The 13,420-nt window shown below is 52.0% G+C and overlaps 1 protein-coding gene across 1 annotated transcript in view; it reads left to right on the top strand.

Moving 5' to 3' along the window:
* The window catches only part of RASGRF1 (Ras protein specific guanine nucleotide releasing factor 1), a 101,287-nt gene that overhangs the window by 53,547 nt on the left and 34,320 nt on the right, over window positions 1-13,420 (top strand). The window contains exons 9-14 of the mRNA XM_068991320.1: window positions 1,616-1,734; window positions 3,403-3,563; window positions 6,473-6,536; window positions 8,907-9,043; window positions 9,798-9,880; window positions 12,361-12,609. Coding sequence (XP_068847421.1) covers window positions 1,616-1,734; window positions 3,403-3,563; window positions 6,473-6,536; window positions 8,907-9,043; window positions 9,798-9,880; window positions 12,361-12,609 — 813 coding nt within the window. The remainder of the gene's footprint in view (window positions 1-1,615; window positions 1,735-3,402; window positions 3,564-6,472; window positions 6,537-8,906; window positions 9,044-9,797; window positions 9,881-12,360; window positions 12,610-13,420) is intronic.

Genomic DNA, 13,420 nt, shown 5'->3' with positions numbered 1-13,420 from the left:
GTATTCCAGGAGTTGAGTAATGCGTTCAGTATCAATCACACTGATTCCCTGTTCACAGCTCCAGCTCCACCCATGTCATCTCTCATTGTTATGGGGTTTGAATTGGATCATGTCTACGAGAGAACTCTGTTAACCACTGAATACTCATCAGCTCTCTGAGTAGTTTTACTTGTGGAATTTCAGGCATCAACAAACAAAGAGGAGGCTTTGTGCTTTCCTTAGAGTAGGTGAGGTACTTTTTCCAGACCTCCTTCAAAATATATATATATATATATATATTCACTACTTTCCTAAGACTCCTGGAAACACATGGAGGGTCTTAGCAAAGTTGTTAACTCACTCCTACCTTTTCCCACCAATGCTGTTTTTAAAAAGCAGTTAAGTATTACCACCTCGTGGAGAGGAGCAGTGTTGCAGCTGTCAGAACCAGAACAGAAAGTTGCAAGTGTTCTTGGATGAAGGGGCAAACTGTCTTGCTTAAACCTCCTAGTCGTGCTGGAGCCTATAGAAATAAACTGCAGTCAGTCTTTCCTTGAGCCAACTGGATTGCCAGGTGCTCCAAAAATAAGTCATTCTGGAACCCAAACATTAAGGAAACCACCATATAAAGAGTGTGCAAGAGGGGAGAAGGAGGTGTGACAAATTGAGATAGTAGCATTGGCATATACACACTAGCACATCAGATAGCTAGTGGGAAGCTGCTGAATAGCACAGGGAGCTTAGCTCAGCGCTCTGTGATAATCTAGAGTGTGGGCTGGGGCAGTGGGAGAGAGGATCTAGAGGGAAGGGACATATATGTATGTGTATAGCTGATTCATCCAAATATTACTACTGGAAAAACCATAGCTTTGACTATACAGACCTTTGTCAGCAAAGTGATGTCTTTGCTTTTTCATATGCTGTTTAGGTTGGCCGTAGCTTTCCTTACAAGGAGCAAGTGTCTTTTCATTTCATGGCTGCAGTCACTGTCTGCAGTGATTTTGGAGCCTAAGAAAATAGTCTGTCACTGTTTCCACATTTTCGCCCTTCTATTTGGCATGACTCATTGGAAAAGACCCTGATGCTGAAAAGATTGAGGGCAGGATAAGAAGGGGGCAACAGAGGATGAGACAGTTGGATGGCATCATCGACTCAACGAACATGAGTTTGAGCAAACTCTGGGAGATAGAGGAGGACAGGGAAGCCTGGTGTTCTGCAGTCCATGGAATCTCAAAGAGTCGCATACAACTGAGCGACTGAACAACAACGACAAATAGCTGATTCAGATTATTATATCGCTAAAGCGACCGTACTCCAACTTCAAATTTTAATTAATCTTTTTAAAAGAACGTGCAGAGGGGAGAAACAAGCACATTTCCCCGAGGCAGGAGCTCTGCTGACTCTTCTCCATGTGGGTCAGACCATCTTCTCAGCCTCCCAGAGCTGTCGGAGAGTTAGAGGAGCCCGCCCCTGTAAAGTGCACACACACAGCGGGCTCTCCGTGTGTGTAGGCTCTCTCACCTTTGGTGACCACAAATTCTACCCAAGAATCTCTTCCCAGGTCCAGCCAGAGACCCAGCATTGCATCCTCCCTGGGAGGTGGGGGCCGCTGGTCTCTGACTGTTCATCCTCACAGGATAATGCACGATGAAGTCAGTGAGACCGAGAACATCCGGAAAAACCTGGCCATTGAACGCATGATCATTGAAGGCTGCGAGATCCTTCTGGATACCAGCCAGACCTTTGTGAGACAAGGTATGGCCTCTGCACCCTGCGTCCCCCACCCATTCCCAGCCAGGTAGGCCCCGGCAGCGGGAGTCAGGCCACACTTCGGGACACCACCAGTTGGCTCGGCTGCCACGTGCTAAAGCCTGCCGGCACGACTGCGGCATTTTCCGGGCCTGCCGGGGGAAATGCGACAGCTATATGTAGACGGCGGTGTCTATACATATAGATGCTGATATTGTCAGTTTTCACAGTTTCCTTGTCTCCAGGTGTAAACACAGTTTTTCCCAGATGGCCTTGGTTTGTCTACTGTATACCATCGTAAACACCGACATGTCCTTTGAGGGAGAGAATACCGGCTGGAGGATGAGGCCAGGCTCTGACTGGCCCCGTGAGTCACAAGCAGTTGCAGTGTCGAGGTGGCATCGGCGAGGGTCAGTCCCTCTGTCCTGTGCTTGGCCTCCTCGGCCTCTTGGGGAGGCCGTGATCACAGTGGTTCTGGGCGTGGTCCCCTCACTCTTGGGCTTCAGCTGACCTTGGGAACACTGTTGAGAGGCTCAGCCCTAGTGAGAAGGAGGGGTGAAGCTCTCTGGGGCCCAAGGGACTGACTTCCAACTTGGGGATGTTAGAGCCACAATGCCTTTAAGGTCAGCTGGTTCAGATTCGACAGCGTGTGGGAAATTCAGTGTCTGCTCTCATGCCCAGAGGTGATGCCTCAGGATGAACCTCAGCCTTCCTTCCTTCCTTCCTTCCTTCCTTCTAGTCCTGGAGGTCTCTGACTACATGAAAGGCTGGCCTGAGCAGCTGTCACTGGTCCCCTCTGCCCTTGGCCTGAACCCCCTCTACTGGGAGTTTGTTCTGAGCCCCTGGGTCCACCCTGGGACCTGCTGAGCCCAGAGCCAGCCTAGCCTGTGACCCACTCCCCTGAGCTGTGCTGTGCCCAAATTGAGGGGCTGAGCTGGACCTGGAGACCAGACGGGGAGCCTAGCAAGCCCTTTCTCATTTATTCTGTCTCACCACCCCCATGGATGCCGGCCCTATTCATGCCAGTCCAACTCAGGTCTCCAGGGATGCCCAGAGAGTAGAACCTGCCCCTCCCTCCAGAGCTGAATGTGCAAAGGAAAGGGGCTGAGGATACAGGGAAGGGGGTCCTTGCAGTGATGAATGTGGGCAGGAGGCAGAATGGTGGCCCAGAGCGGGACTAGGGAGAGTCCGGGAGGGCTTCCGGAGGAGGTGGGACGGGACTCTGCAGCAGAAGACGCTGTGATCAGTTGGTCACGTCTGCAGTGGCTGCATGCGGCAGCAGGGACTTAGTCTTATCAGTCTCTCTAGGCCACAGCCAGCTCCCCACTTCCTCAGTCTCCTGCCACCCCCAGGCCCCAGCCTAGCGCTGCATTCTCATCCTAGGGGCCATGTCCTTCAGGGATCCTTTTCTTTCTAAGGCCCTGGCCCTGGCTGGGTGGGTCAAAGTTCTGGCATGGAGCTTCTTTCGTCATCCCCTGCCCCCCCGAACCCCACCATGTGGCCCCGAGGAGGGGCTGGGGGGGTGTCTGAGTCAACTGTCTGCTACCCGGAGCCAGGGTCACCTTGTCCCACTGCCATGGCCACTGGCATCGCCACCCATGTGCAGCTTCAAAGCTGGCTCAGAGGCACAGTTCGTCCTGGGAGCTGGACTCTGGGTCTCTCCTCCGTCCACAGGGTCCCTCATCCAGGTGCCCATGTCTGAGAAGGGCAAGATCACCAGGGGGCGCCTGGGGTCCCTGTCCCTGAAGAAGGAGGGCGAGAGGCAGTGCTTCCTGTTTTCTAAGCACCTGATCATCTGCACCAGAGGCTCTGGCGGAAAGCTTCACCTGACCAAGGTAGGGATGCCCAGCGCTGGGGCGCTGCCGGGGCTGGAGATCAGACACTGCACTGACCGGGGGGCCCTGACCGACCCCGACCAGGGCCCAGACAGTGGGCAGGGGTGTCAGAGACGCTCAAGTGTACACACACACACGCTGACTGGTCCAACTGGAAGCTTGGAATGAGCAAACCATTCATGGGTTTTCTACTGGAGAAGTCATGGGAAACGGGAAAGTGAGTTCGAAGATGCCCAAAGGCGCCCCCACAGCTGGGAGCTGGGACAGCGGAGCCAGGGGGTTCAGAGAAGCTCTTTCTTAAATTTTTATTTCTTTATTTTTAATTTATGTATTTTTGACTGTGCTGGGTCTTCGTTGTTGAGAATGGGCTTTTCTCTAGTTTTGGTAAGTCGGGGCTGCTCTCTGGTTGCAGTGCCTGGGTTTCTCCTGCTGCAGAGCACAAACTCCAGGGCCCACAGGCTTCAGTAACTGCAGCATACGGGCTCAGCAGTTGTGACTTCTGGGGTCTAGAGCACAGGCTTAGTAGCTTTGGTGCACGGGCTTTATTGCTCCAAAGCACATACGATCTTCCTGGACCGGGGATTGAACCCGTGTCTCCTGCATTGGCAGGCAGGATTCTTTACCACTGGACTACCAGGAAAGTCCCCAGATAAGCCCTTAAAAGTCCCATGTGTGTATGTGAGGGGCCAGTGGAGGATGGTCACATCTGGCTGAGGCAGAGCAGCACCCAGAGCCTTTTTCTCATTTCCAACCAAAAAGGAGTTCAGACAGCCGTTCCTAACGCCTCTGGGCACTCACCGCCCCCCACCAGCACCCCAGGCAGAAGCTACCACTCCCCAACACAGCACATGGCTATCCCACTGCTGAGAGCTCAGAATTTGATCCCACTTCTGTCTCTTACACTGTGTGAGCCCAGACACTTCCCGTGCCGGTCCATACCTCACTTCCTCATCTGCTTTGAAATAAGGGTGGCTGTCCTCACCAGAGGCATGCACAGATGCAGGGAGGTGCCCACAGACCTGCTCTGGGAGCTGTGATGCCCCTGCCTCTGTAGCGACGGCCTCCCCAAACTGTGTTCATCCCCATGAAGGCTCGCTTCAGCAGATTTCAAGTCTGAACACGCTGTGGCCTGGAGAGGGCCAGAAGGAGCCCTTAATTAAAGTAGAACATCAGGGAAACCATTCTTCCAGACCCTGGATGCCTGGCCCGTAGCCTCCTGCAGCGCTAATAGATCAAGCAATGGCTTCAGGGAACCTACTGCTTATGTTAACATGTCGACAAATTAGTTGGTCGGCTGCATGGGGGGAAATTAATTTACAAACATGGAATACTCCAGTTTCAACCAAATTGTGTGTCGAGGAAAGCATTCATTATTTATTAGCTCTGGAATTTCTTTTAGGAAGATCTCTGTCCAGACTGGAGGAATGGTTCCTCCAGCAGGTGGGAGTCAGTAGGGGTGGTTTGGACCAGAGACTTGAAGGCAGCTTTTCAGTATGAAAGCACATGCCTTTGTGTTTGTTCATTTTATCTTATTTTGGTTTGAGGGGTTGTTTATTTATTTGTTTGAGTTTTAAAAGTCTCTTAGCATACTGGTAAAGGTGGAATCTGAGCACTACTCAAATTCTAGGCCTGCTCCTTACCCGTGGGTGACCTTACTAGGCCCCAGTTTGCATGCATACTCAGTCACTAAGTCATGTCTAATTCTTTGTAACCCCATGGACTGCAGCATACCAGGCTTCCCTGTCTTTCACTATCTCCTGGAGTTTGCTCAAACTCCTGTCCATTGGGTTGGTGATGCCATCCAACCATCTCAGCCTCTGTTGCCCCCTTCTCCTCCTGCCCTCAGTCCTTCCCAACATCGTGGTCTTTTCCGATGAGTTGGCTCTTCGCATCAGGTGGCCAAAATATTGGAACTTCAGCTTCAGCATCTGTCCTTCCAATGAATAGTCAGAGTTGATTTCCTTTAGGATTAACTTGTTTGATCTCCTTGCTGTCCAAGGGACTTTCAAGAGTCTTCTCCAGCACCACAGTTTGAAAGCATCAGTTCTTTGGCGCTCAGCCTTCTTCATGTCCAACTCTCACATCCCTGCATGACTATTGGAAAAACCATAGTTTTGACTAGATGGACGTTTATTAGCCTAGGATGAGGGATTTCAAACTTCTGCAGACTTGGGACTACCAGGTCGTGCCTCGGAGCTGCTGTGAGACAAGAAGCGAACATGCAAGCTCTCCATCCCCAGCCCAACCTTTACCCTTCTTCAAGGAAGGCATCTCTGAGCCAATCCCAATTGAGCTACTTCATTGGGCTTCTTTTTAACATTTAATTTTCTTTTAAGATTTTTTTTTATGTGGACCATTTTTAAAATCTTTACTGAATTTGTTACAGTATTGCTTCTGTCATGTACTAAGTCACTTCAGTTATGTCCAACTGTTTATGACCCCATGAACTGTAGCCTGCCACGTTCCTCTTTTCGTGGGGATTCTCCAGGCAAGACCACTGGAGTGGGTTGCCATTTCCTTCTCCAAGGGATCTTCCCAACCCAGGGTTTGAACCTGTGTCTCTTACGACTCCTGCATTGGCAGGCGGGTTCTTTACCATTAGCGCCACCTGTGTTTTGGTTTTTTGGCCAAGAGACATGTGGGATCTTAGCTCTCCGACCAGGGATTAACCCATACCCGCTGCATTGGAAGGTGAAGTCTTAACCACTGGACCACCAGAGAAGTCCCTGGGCTCCTTACATGAAGATAAAATTCTTCAACTTTAAAACCAGAATACCCACTTGGCTATGATGTGCACATACACGTGTCGCATGTCTGTCGCTTTTAGAGTCCCTCCTCACACTGACATTCTGGAACTCTGAACCTAGAGCATCTCCCCCGCCAATTCAAGGTGGCCCCGCTCTTTTCAGAATGGAGTCATATCCCTCATTGACTGCACCTTGCTGGAGGAGCCGGAGAGCACGGAGGAAGAAGGTGAGTGTGAGGCTGCCTGCAGGCCAGTGTGTCCACACACAGATCACACACTCTCACCCCGAGAGGTAGAGCCCAGGCTGTGGGAGGAGAGGAGGGTGCTGAAGTTCAGGGGTCATTGTCCTGGATCTGGAGAGGCTAGTCTAGGTCTTTAGAGAAGGAGCTCCCTGGCCCAGTGGGTGACCACCTCCACCCCCTTCCTGGTTCCTTCCAAGCTCCTTGGGCCCCTGGACTTGGTGCCCTTGGGTTTGGGGGTCCCACATGTCAGAGAGCACCCCTCATTAATGCATCCATATGGTGCATGCACCGTTGCTCATTGGACAGCCAGAAGATGCCAGGGAGGTGCCAGGCCCAGCCCTGTCCTCCAGTGCAAACAGATGGGGTGTTCAGGGACACACGTGCTTCCACCAGAGGGAGCGTAGGGAACCATCCCCTGCAGTGAGGCTGGAGGGACCAGGACCCAGGATGGGAAACAAGACTCAGGGAGAAGGGAGCATGTGAGAGGGACCTCAGCACACCAGAAGGGCCAGGTAGGGGGGCCCCAAGTGCCTGGAAAGCCTTGGCATGGGGCTGTCTGTGGATTTCTGTCTCCCGGGGAATCAGAATTGGGGGGTGGGCCTGTTATAAAGGGTTAAGGGGTGGGGTCACTGCTCTCTCTCGATTGGACCCAAGTTGCTCCTCGTCTCCCTGCTTCATGACTCCCCAGCGAGGCTCCGGATCCCTGCCCTGGGGGTACACCAGCTGGATGGGCCATCTCTGCCCTTCTCCAGATCAGGGCTCCATGGGCGGGGCTGTGTCTGAGGACCTCAGATTCTAGTCCTGGCTTGGTCTTAGGCTCAGGGTTTGCTGGGAGCTGGGAGCCTCATCCACACACACATACACACACGCATGCCGTGGTCAGCCCCAGGGAGCTGATCTCTGCACCCTTCATGACCCTCCACCCAGGGCAGAGCCAAGCAGCCCCCGCAAGGCAAGAATAAACCTATAGCAGTTCACCCGAGGCTCTTACCAGCATGATCGTCTTCAGTCTTGGCCACAGCCAGTCCAGACCCGAGTAGAAACATCAGTCCCCAAGCCCTTTTCCCTCCAAGTCCAGGAAAGGTAGAGACACAGCCCCAAGAACTTGACATGCAGACACCCCACTTCCGAGCAGCTGAACCCATCACATCCCCGGGTCACCACATGGAGTGGCAAGTAGAGCCCAGAGCTGTAGCAGGCCCTCCGTAACACTCAGGCCAGTGAATGCAGAGGCATTGGAAGGAGTCCCTGAACTGTGATCTTAGTCTTTCCAAATAAAGAGAGTTCAAGGAGCCCTACAGATTAAGAGCAGAAATAAAAATACCCAGGATTTACTTTGGCTTTGCGAACCTGTCAGCTGAGATAAATGTCCAGCCCAGTCCCTAACAGCTCAAGATCTAAGGTTCTGCACCTGGCCCCTGGATCACCTTGGCAGAGCAGGAAGTGAAGTGAAGTGAAAGTCACTCAGTCGTGTCCGACTCTTTGCGACCCCATGGACTATACAGTTCATGGAATTCTCCAGGCCAGAATACTGGAGTGGGTAGCCTTTCCCTTCTCCAGGGGATCTTCCTAACCCAGGGATGGAACCCAGGTCTCCCGCTTTGCAGACAGATTCTTTTCCAGCTGAGCCACAAGGGCAGCCCAGGATGCAGAGCAGAAGGCCTTGGCTTAACCCCTGCCCAGAAGTGGGGTGGGGTTGTCTTACGAAAGTCCTCCCTGGGGACCTCAGCCCCTCACTGGGGTTAGGAGAGCAGAGTCAACTGGGGAATCCTAAAAGCTATTCCGACACGGAATCAGAGCTGTCCCTGTGTGGCTGGAAGCTACTCTGTACTCTAGGTCTCAGTCCTACCATCTTTGAAATGGGGATTCCTCACCTTAAAAAAGAAAAAAAGAGTTCTGACTTAGAATATGAACTTACGGTCTCTGGGAGGAACAGGATTGTTAGGGACTTTGGGAAGGTCATGTACACACTGTTATATTTAAATGAATAACCAACAAGGACTTCCTGTATAGCACAGGGAACTCTGCTCAATGTTATGTGGCAGCCTGGATGGGAGGGGAGTTTGGGGGAAAATGGATATATGTATATGGATGGCTGAGTCCCTTTGCTAGTCACCTGTTGTTCATCGGCTATACTCCAATACAAAATAAAAAGCTTGAAGTTTGGGAAAAAATAAAAAGATACCAAGGCATGAATCCAGAAAAGACAAAAATATAGTTCTGAAGCTAGCAAGAGCCCGATGCCCTAGCGATGCCATGCCTTCACCACCAGGTGAGGCAGGCATCATGCAGTTGTTTTCCAACTCAAAAAAGGCCCGCACTCATCCTGCTAACTCTGTGTTTTGCAACTGGAAGCCAAAGGGTCCAGCCAAGATGTAGACCACTTGGATTTCAAGATCGGGGTGGAGCCAAAGGATTCACCACCCTTCACGGTCATCCTCGTGGCCTCGTCCAGACAGGAGAAGGCGGCGTGGACTAGTGACATCAGCCAGGTGAGCGGTATCACCTCTGCCTGAGGGCAGGTGGTCCCTTCCTTCGTGCCTGCGCTGTTTGGAGGAAGGGGCAGCTGCAGGGTCCTAATGGGAAAGATGCAGGTATCAACAGGGACAGCCCCATCCAAGGCTGAGCCCTGCTAGCTGTCTACTCCCCCTAGGCCTCTAGGCCTCCTGTCAGTGTGGGAGCCCGTTGCATCCAGAACATCCATAGGGCAGGTTTGAGAACCCCACGTTCCTGGGCTCCCTGTTGGTTCCCTGCATTTACTACATTCACGTCTCTGGTACAAGGCCTGGAACCTACACAAGAGCCCTGCAGTGGGCAGAGGACAGAGGAGGCTGGAGGCCCCACGGAGCTGGCCTTCAGGGAGAGAGAACCCAGATCACTGTGATCTGATCCTATCCTTGACGTTGGACCTCAGAGGTCACCCCGAGAATGGCCAGACTGAGACACTTTCACTTTCACAAACACCCCAGGGGAGTGGGTGTAGGAATCATTATCCCCATTTTGTAGATAGGGAGACTGAGGCCCAAGTAGCTCAAGTAAAGTCCCCAAAAGTTACTGAGCTGGGGACTTGACTTCTGGCCAGAATCCACAGGATGCTCTGTGTTGACCCTGCCCTTGCCTGGATGGTGCCCTTCGACCCTGTGTCAGGTGGGGGCATATGAACCCTCACTGAGCAGAGCCCCTGCCAGGCCTGGGTCTCAGCATGGAGACTGAGGCTCTGACTGAGAGCCCTCTCTCTGACTCCAGTGTGTGGATAACATCCGGTGCAACGGGCTGATGATGAACGCCTTTGAGGAGAACTCCAAGGTCACGGTGCCACAGATGATCAAGTAAGTGCCCGAGCCCCACGTGATCTGGGCCGAGCTCCAGAGACCGAAGGTCACACGGTGACCTCAGGGGGCTCGGGAGATGCTGAGTGGCACCTCTGGGGTGCTCTAGGCGTGTGTTTGTTCTGAGTTTACGTCTGTTTGGTTGATGGCTTTGGTCTAGTTTTTGTAGTTGTTTTTGTCTTGAAAATGTGTATTTTTGTATTGTTGTTCAGTCTTCCAACTCTTTGCAACCTTTATGGACTGCGGCACAGCAAGCTTCCCTGTCCTTCACCATCTCCCCAGGTTTGCTCAAACTCGTGTCGGTAATGCCATCCAACTATCTGATCCTCTGTCACCCTCTTCTCCTCCTGCCTCCAATCCTTCCCAGCATCAGGGTCTTTTCTAATGAGTCGGTTCTTCACATCACCTTGCCAAAGTATTGCAGCTTCAGCATCAGTCCTTCCAATGAATATGTAAGGTTGATCTCCTTGCAGTCCAAGGGACTCTCAAGAGTCTTCTCTAGCACCACAATTCAAAAACATCAATTCTTTGGCGCTCAGCCTTCTTTATAGTTCAACTCTAACATTCAATTAGGCTGTTTAAAATAGAATATCAGGAATGACACTTTATGCATTCTTTTTTTGTTTTTTTATGAAATGGCTTTTTTCTTTAATTATTTTTTTTTTATTTGGCTGCACCGGGTCTTAGTTGTGGCATGTGGAATCTAGTTCCCTGACTAGGGATTGAACCCAGGCCCCCTGCATTGGAAGTGAATAGTCTTAGCCACAGGACCACCAAGGAAGTCCTTATTTTTTTCTTGTTTTAATTTTTTCCCCAAACTTCTTTATTTTTTAATTGAAGGAAAATTGCTTCACAATATTATGTTGGCTTCTGCCATGCATCAAGTTCCCTATTTTTTAAATAGCTATTTTTCTTTGGTTTGAGCACCCCAGGGAGGAGGGACGAGGGGGTGTCCTCCTGCTGAACTCAGCTTCCTGAGCCCCGCTGGGCAGTGCAGCCCTAACCTGCACCAGGCCTGCTTCTCCTCCAGTGTCTGCTCACCTGACCCCACATGGCTTGCCCCACCACGGGTGGCCTGCTGGCCCTCTCACCTCCATCTGAATCTCTGAATCCCCAACCTGCTCTGTCTGCCTTACAGACACCAGGAGCCAGCTGACCCACCCCGGGGACAGTGTCCTGCCCAAAGCAAGCATCGGGGACCCACTGCCTCTTTGCCTCTTGAAGTATACACTCTGGGGAGCTGCAGACCATTGTGGAGCCAGTGTGTGAAAGGGACCCCCACATCCCCAGTTTCCACGGCAGGCCTGATGGAGCGAGCGTGCCAGCAGCTGGGGGCTAGCCAAGGCGGTGTGGTGTACACCAGGTGTTCTAAGCATCTGCATGACTTTATGAGGAGTTCTCCCCACCCCAGTGGGTTTCAGTGTATTCACAGTGTCGTGCTGCTGTCACCGCTAATTCCAGAATATTCCCATCATCCCCAAAAGAAACCCCATGGGTATTTGTAGTCATTCCAGTTCCCCCCTGTTTCTATCCCCTAGCAACCACTAACCTACTTTCTGTGTCTGTAGATTTGGCCATTCTGGACAGCTCATAGAAATGAAATCTTGCAACATGTGGACTTTTGTGACAGGGTTCTTTCACCTGGCATGTTTTCAGAAGTCATCCATGTTGCAGTGTAGAGCAGCATTTCATTCCTTTTGATGGCTGAATAATATTCCATTGTATGGACAAACCACATTCTGTGCATCCTTTCATCAGTTGATGGACATTTGGGTTGTTTCCACTTTTCCACAATTATGAGTAATGTTGCTCTGAATATTCGTGTCCAAATCTGCTTTGTGAACAGATTTTCTTCATAGCTTTTGAACTTGGTAGCACATTATTCACTAATTTATTTATTTATATTTCGTTTTGGCTACACTGGGCCTTCACTGCTGCACTCCGGCTTTTTCTAGTTGCAGCGAGCAGGGGCTACTCTCTAGTTGGGGTGTGCAAGCGTCTCATTGCGATGGCTTCTCTTGTTGCAAAGCACAGACTCTAGGTACTTATGGGGTCAGCAGTTGTGGCGCACAGGCTCAGTTGCCCCATGGCATGAAAGACCTTCCCGGACCAGGGATCAAACCTGTGTCCCCTGCATTGGCACGCAGATCCTTAACCACTGGACCACCAGGAAAGTGCAAGCAGTATATTATTTTTAAGTTTGTTGTATTTTATCTAGTGCTTCTAGGAGTTTTATAATGTCAGGTCATCAGGCATGATTGGGAAAAAGAAGTTGTAGCCCATTCTTTCACAACTTCAGTCTTCCAAAGCTTTCCTTGTTCTCATCATAAGCCACTGCATCCTTGATTACCGGTGTGTTGGGGAGACAGTGATGGGTGGGCTGTGGCCCAGCCCTCAGGGAGCGCGTGGCCTGGCTGGGGAGACAGCCATTGACTCAGGCACCTTCAGACCCAAGTCCCTCCTCTCTCCTCCCTCCTCAGGTCCGACGCTTCCTTGTATTGCGACGACGTGGACATTCGCTTCAGCAAAACCATGAACTCCTGCAAAGTGCTGCAGATCCGGTACGCCAGCGTGGAGCGGCTCCTGGAGCGACTGACCGACCTGCGCTTCCTGAGCATCGACTTCCTCAACACCTTCCTACACTCTTACCGGGTCTTCACCACCGCCGTTGTGGTCCTGGACAAGCTCATCACCATCTACAGAAAGCCCATCAGTGCCATCCCCGCCAGGTGGGCAGGCTCCTCCGCACCCCCCACCTGACCCCCCCACCTCAGGCTGATCCACAGACCTCCTGGGCCCTGGGGGAAACTGAGCTCAGCCTCAGGCTGGAACCTGAGGGGCAGATATGAGCACTGTCCCAGGAACGAGCCTGCCCTCTGCAAAGACGTGGGAGAGGGCTGGCCTGCCTGACGCTGCTGCTCGGCCCCAGCTTTCTCCTCCTGCCCTCTGAGCTCCAGAGGTGGGGTAGAGTTTGGGGGTCACCATGTTGAATCCTCCCTAACCTCGCCCCTTGGCCACCTCCTTGAACCTAGGGCCCTCCCTTCTCCCCACCTTCCCCACTGAAGAAAGGAAAAAAAACAAAGGGTGGACTCAAGGAAAGAAGGGGGGAGGGTGGGAGGAAAGTCCGAGAAAGGCAGAATCTTATCCCTTTTCTGCTTAGACCTACGGCATCTTGCTGTAAAGAGAGGCTGTAGCCCCTTTTTGCACACTTGGGGTGGTTCCGCCTTTGGAGGGCACGCACCCAAGTGGATGGAAAGGACACTGGGTTTAGAGTCAGGAGACATCAGAGGAGTCATTTCTTGTCTCTGAGCCCCAGCTTCCTTGTCCATAAACTGTGTGGACCTGGGTGAGTTCAGAGCGTGTAGGTGACACCAGGCCCCTGCGGGGGACAAAGGGAACTTTCTTAGAAGCCTGCAGGTCAGGGGGATCCACAGGATGTCAGGTCAGCTGCTGCTGCTGACCAGAGGGAGGTGAAGAGGGAGCTTCAGGCAGACCCTCTGCCCCACCAAAGCCCATGCCCCAGCCCCAGAGCAGGACACT

The sequence above is a fragment of the Capricornis sumatraensis genome, chromosome 19 (genome assembly GCF_032405125.1).
Source record: "Capricornis sumatraensis isolate serow.1 chromosome 19, serow.2, whole genome shotgun sequence".
Classification (NCBI taxonomy): domain Eukaryota; kingdom Metazoa; phylum Chordata; class Mammalia; order Artiodactyla; family Bovidae; genus Capricornis; species Capricornis sumatraensis.
This window is presented reverse-complemented; position numbering and strand designations above follow the sequence as displayed.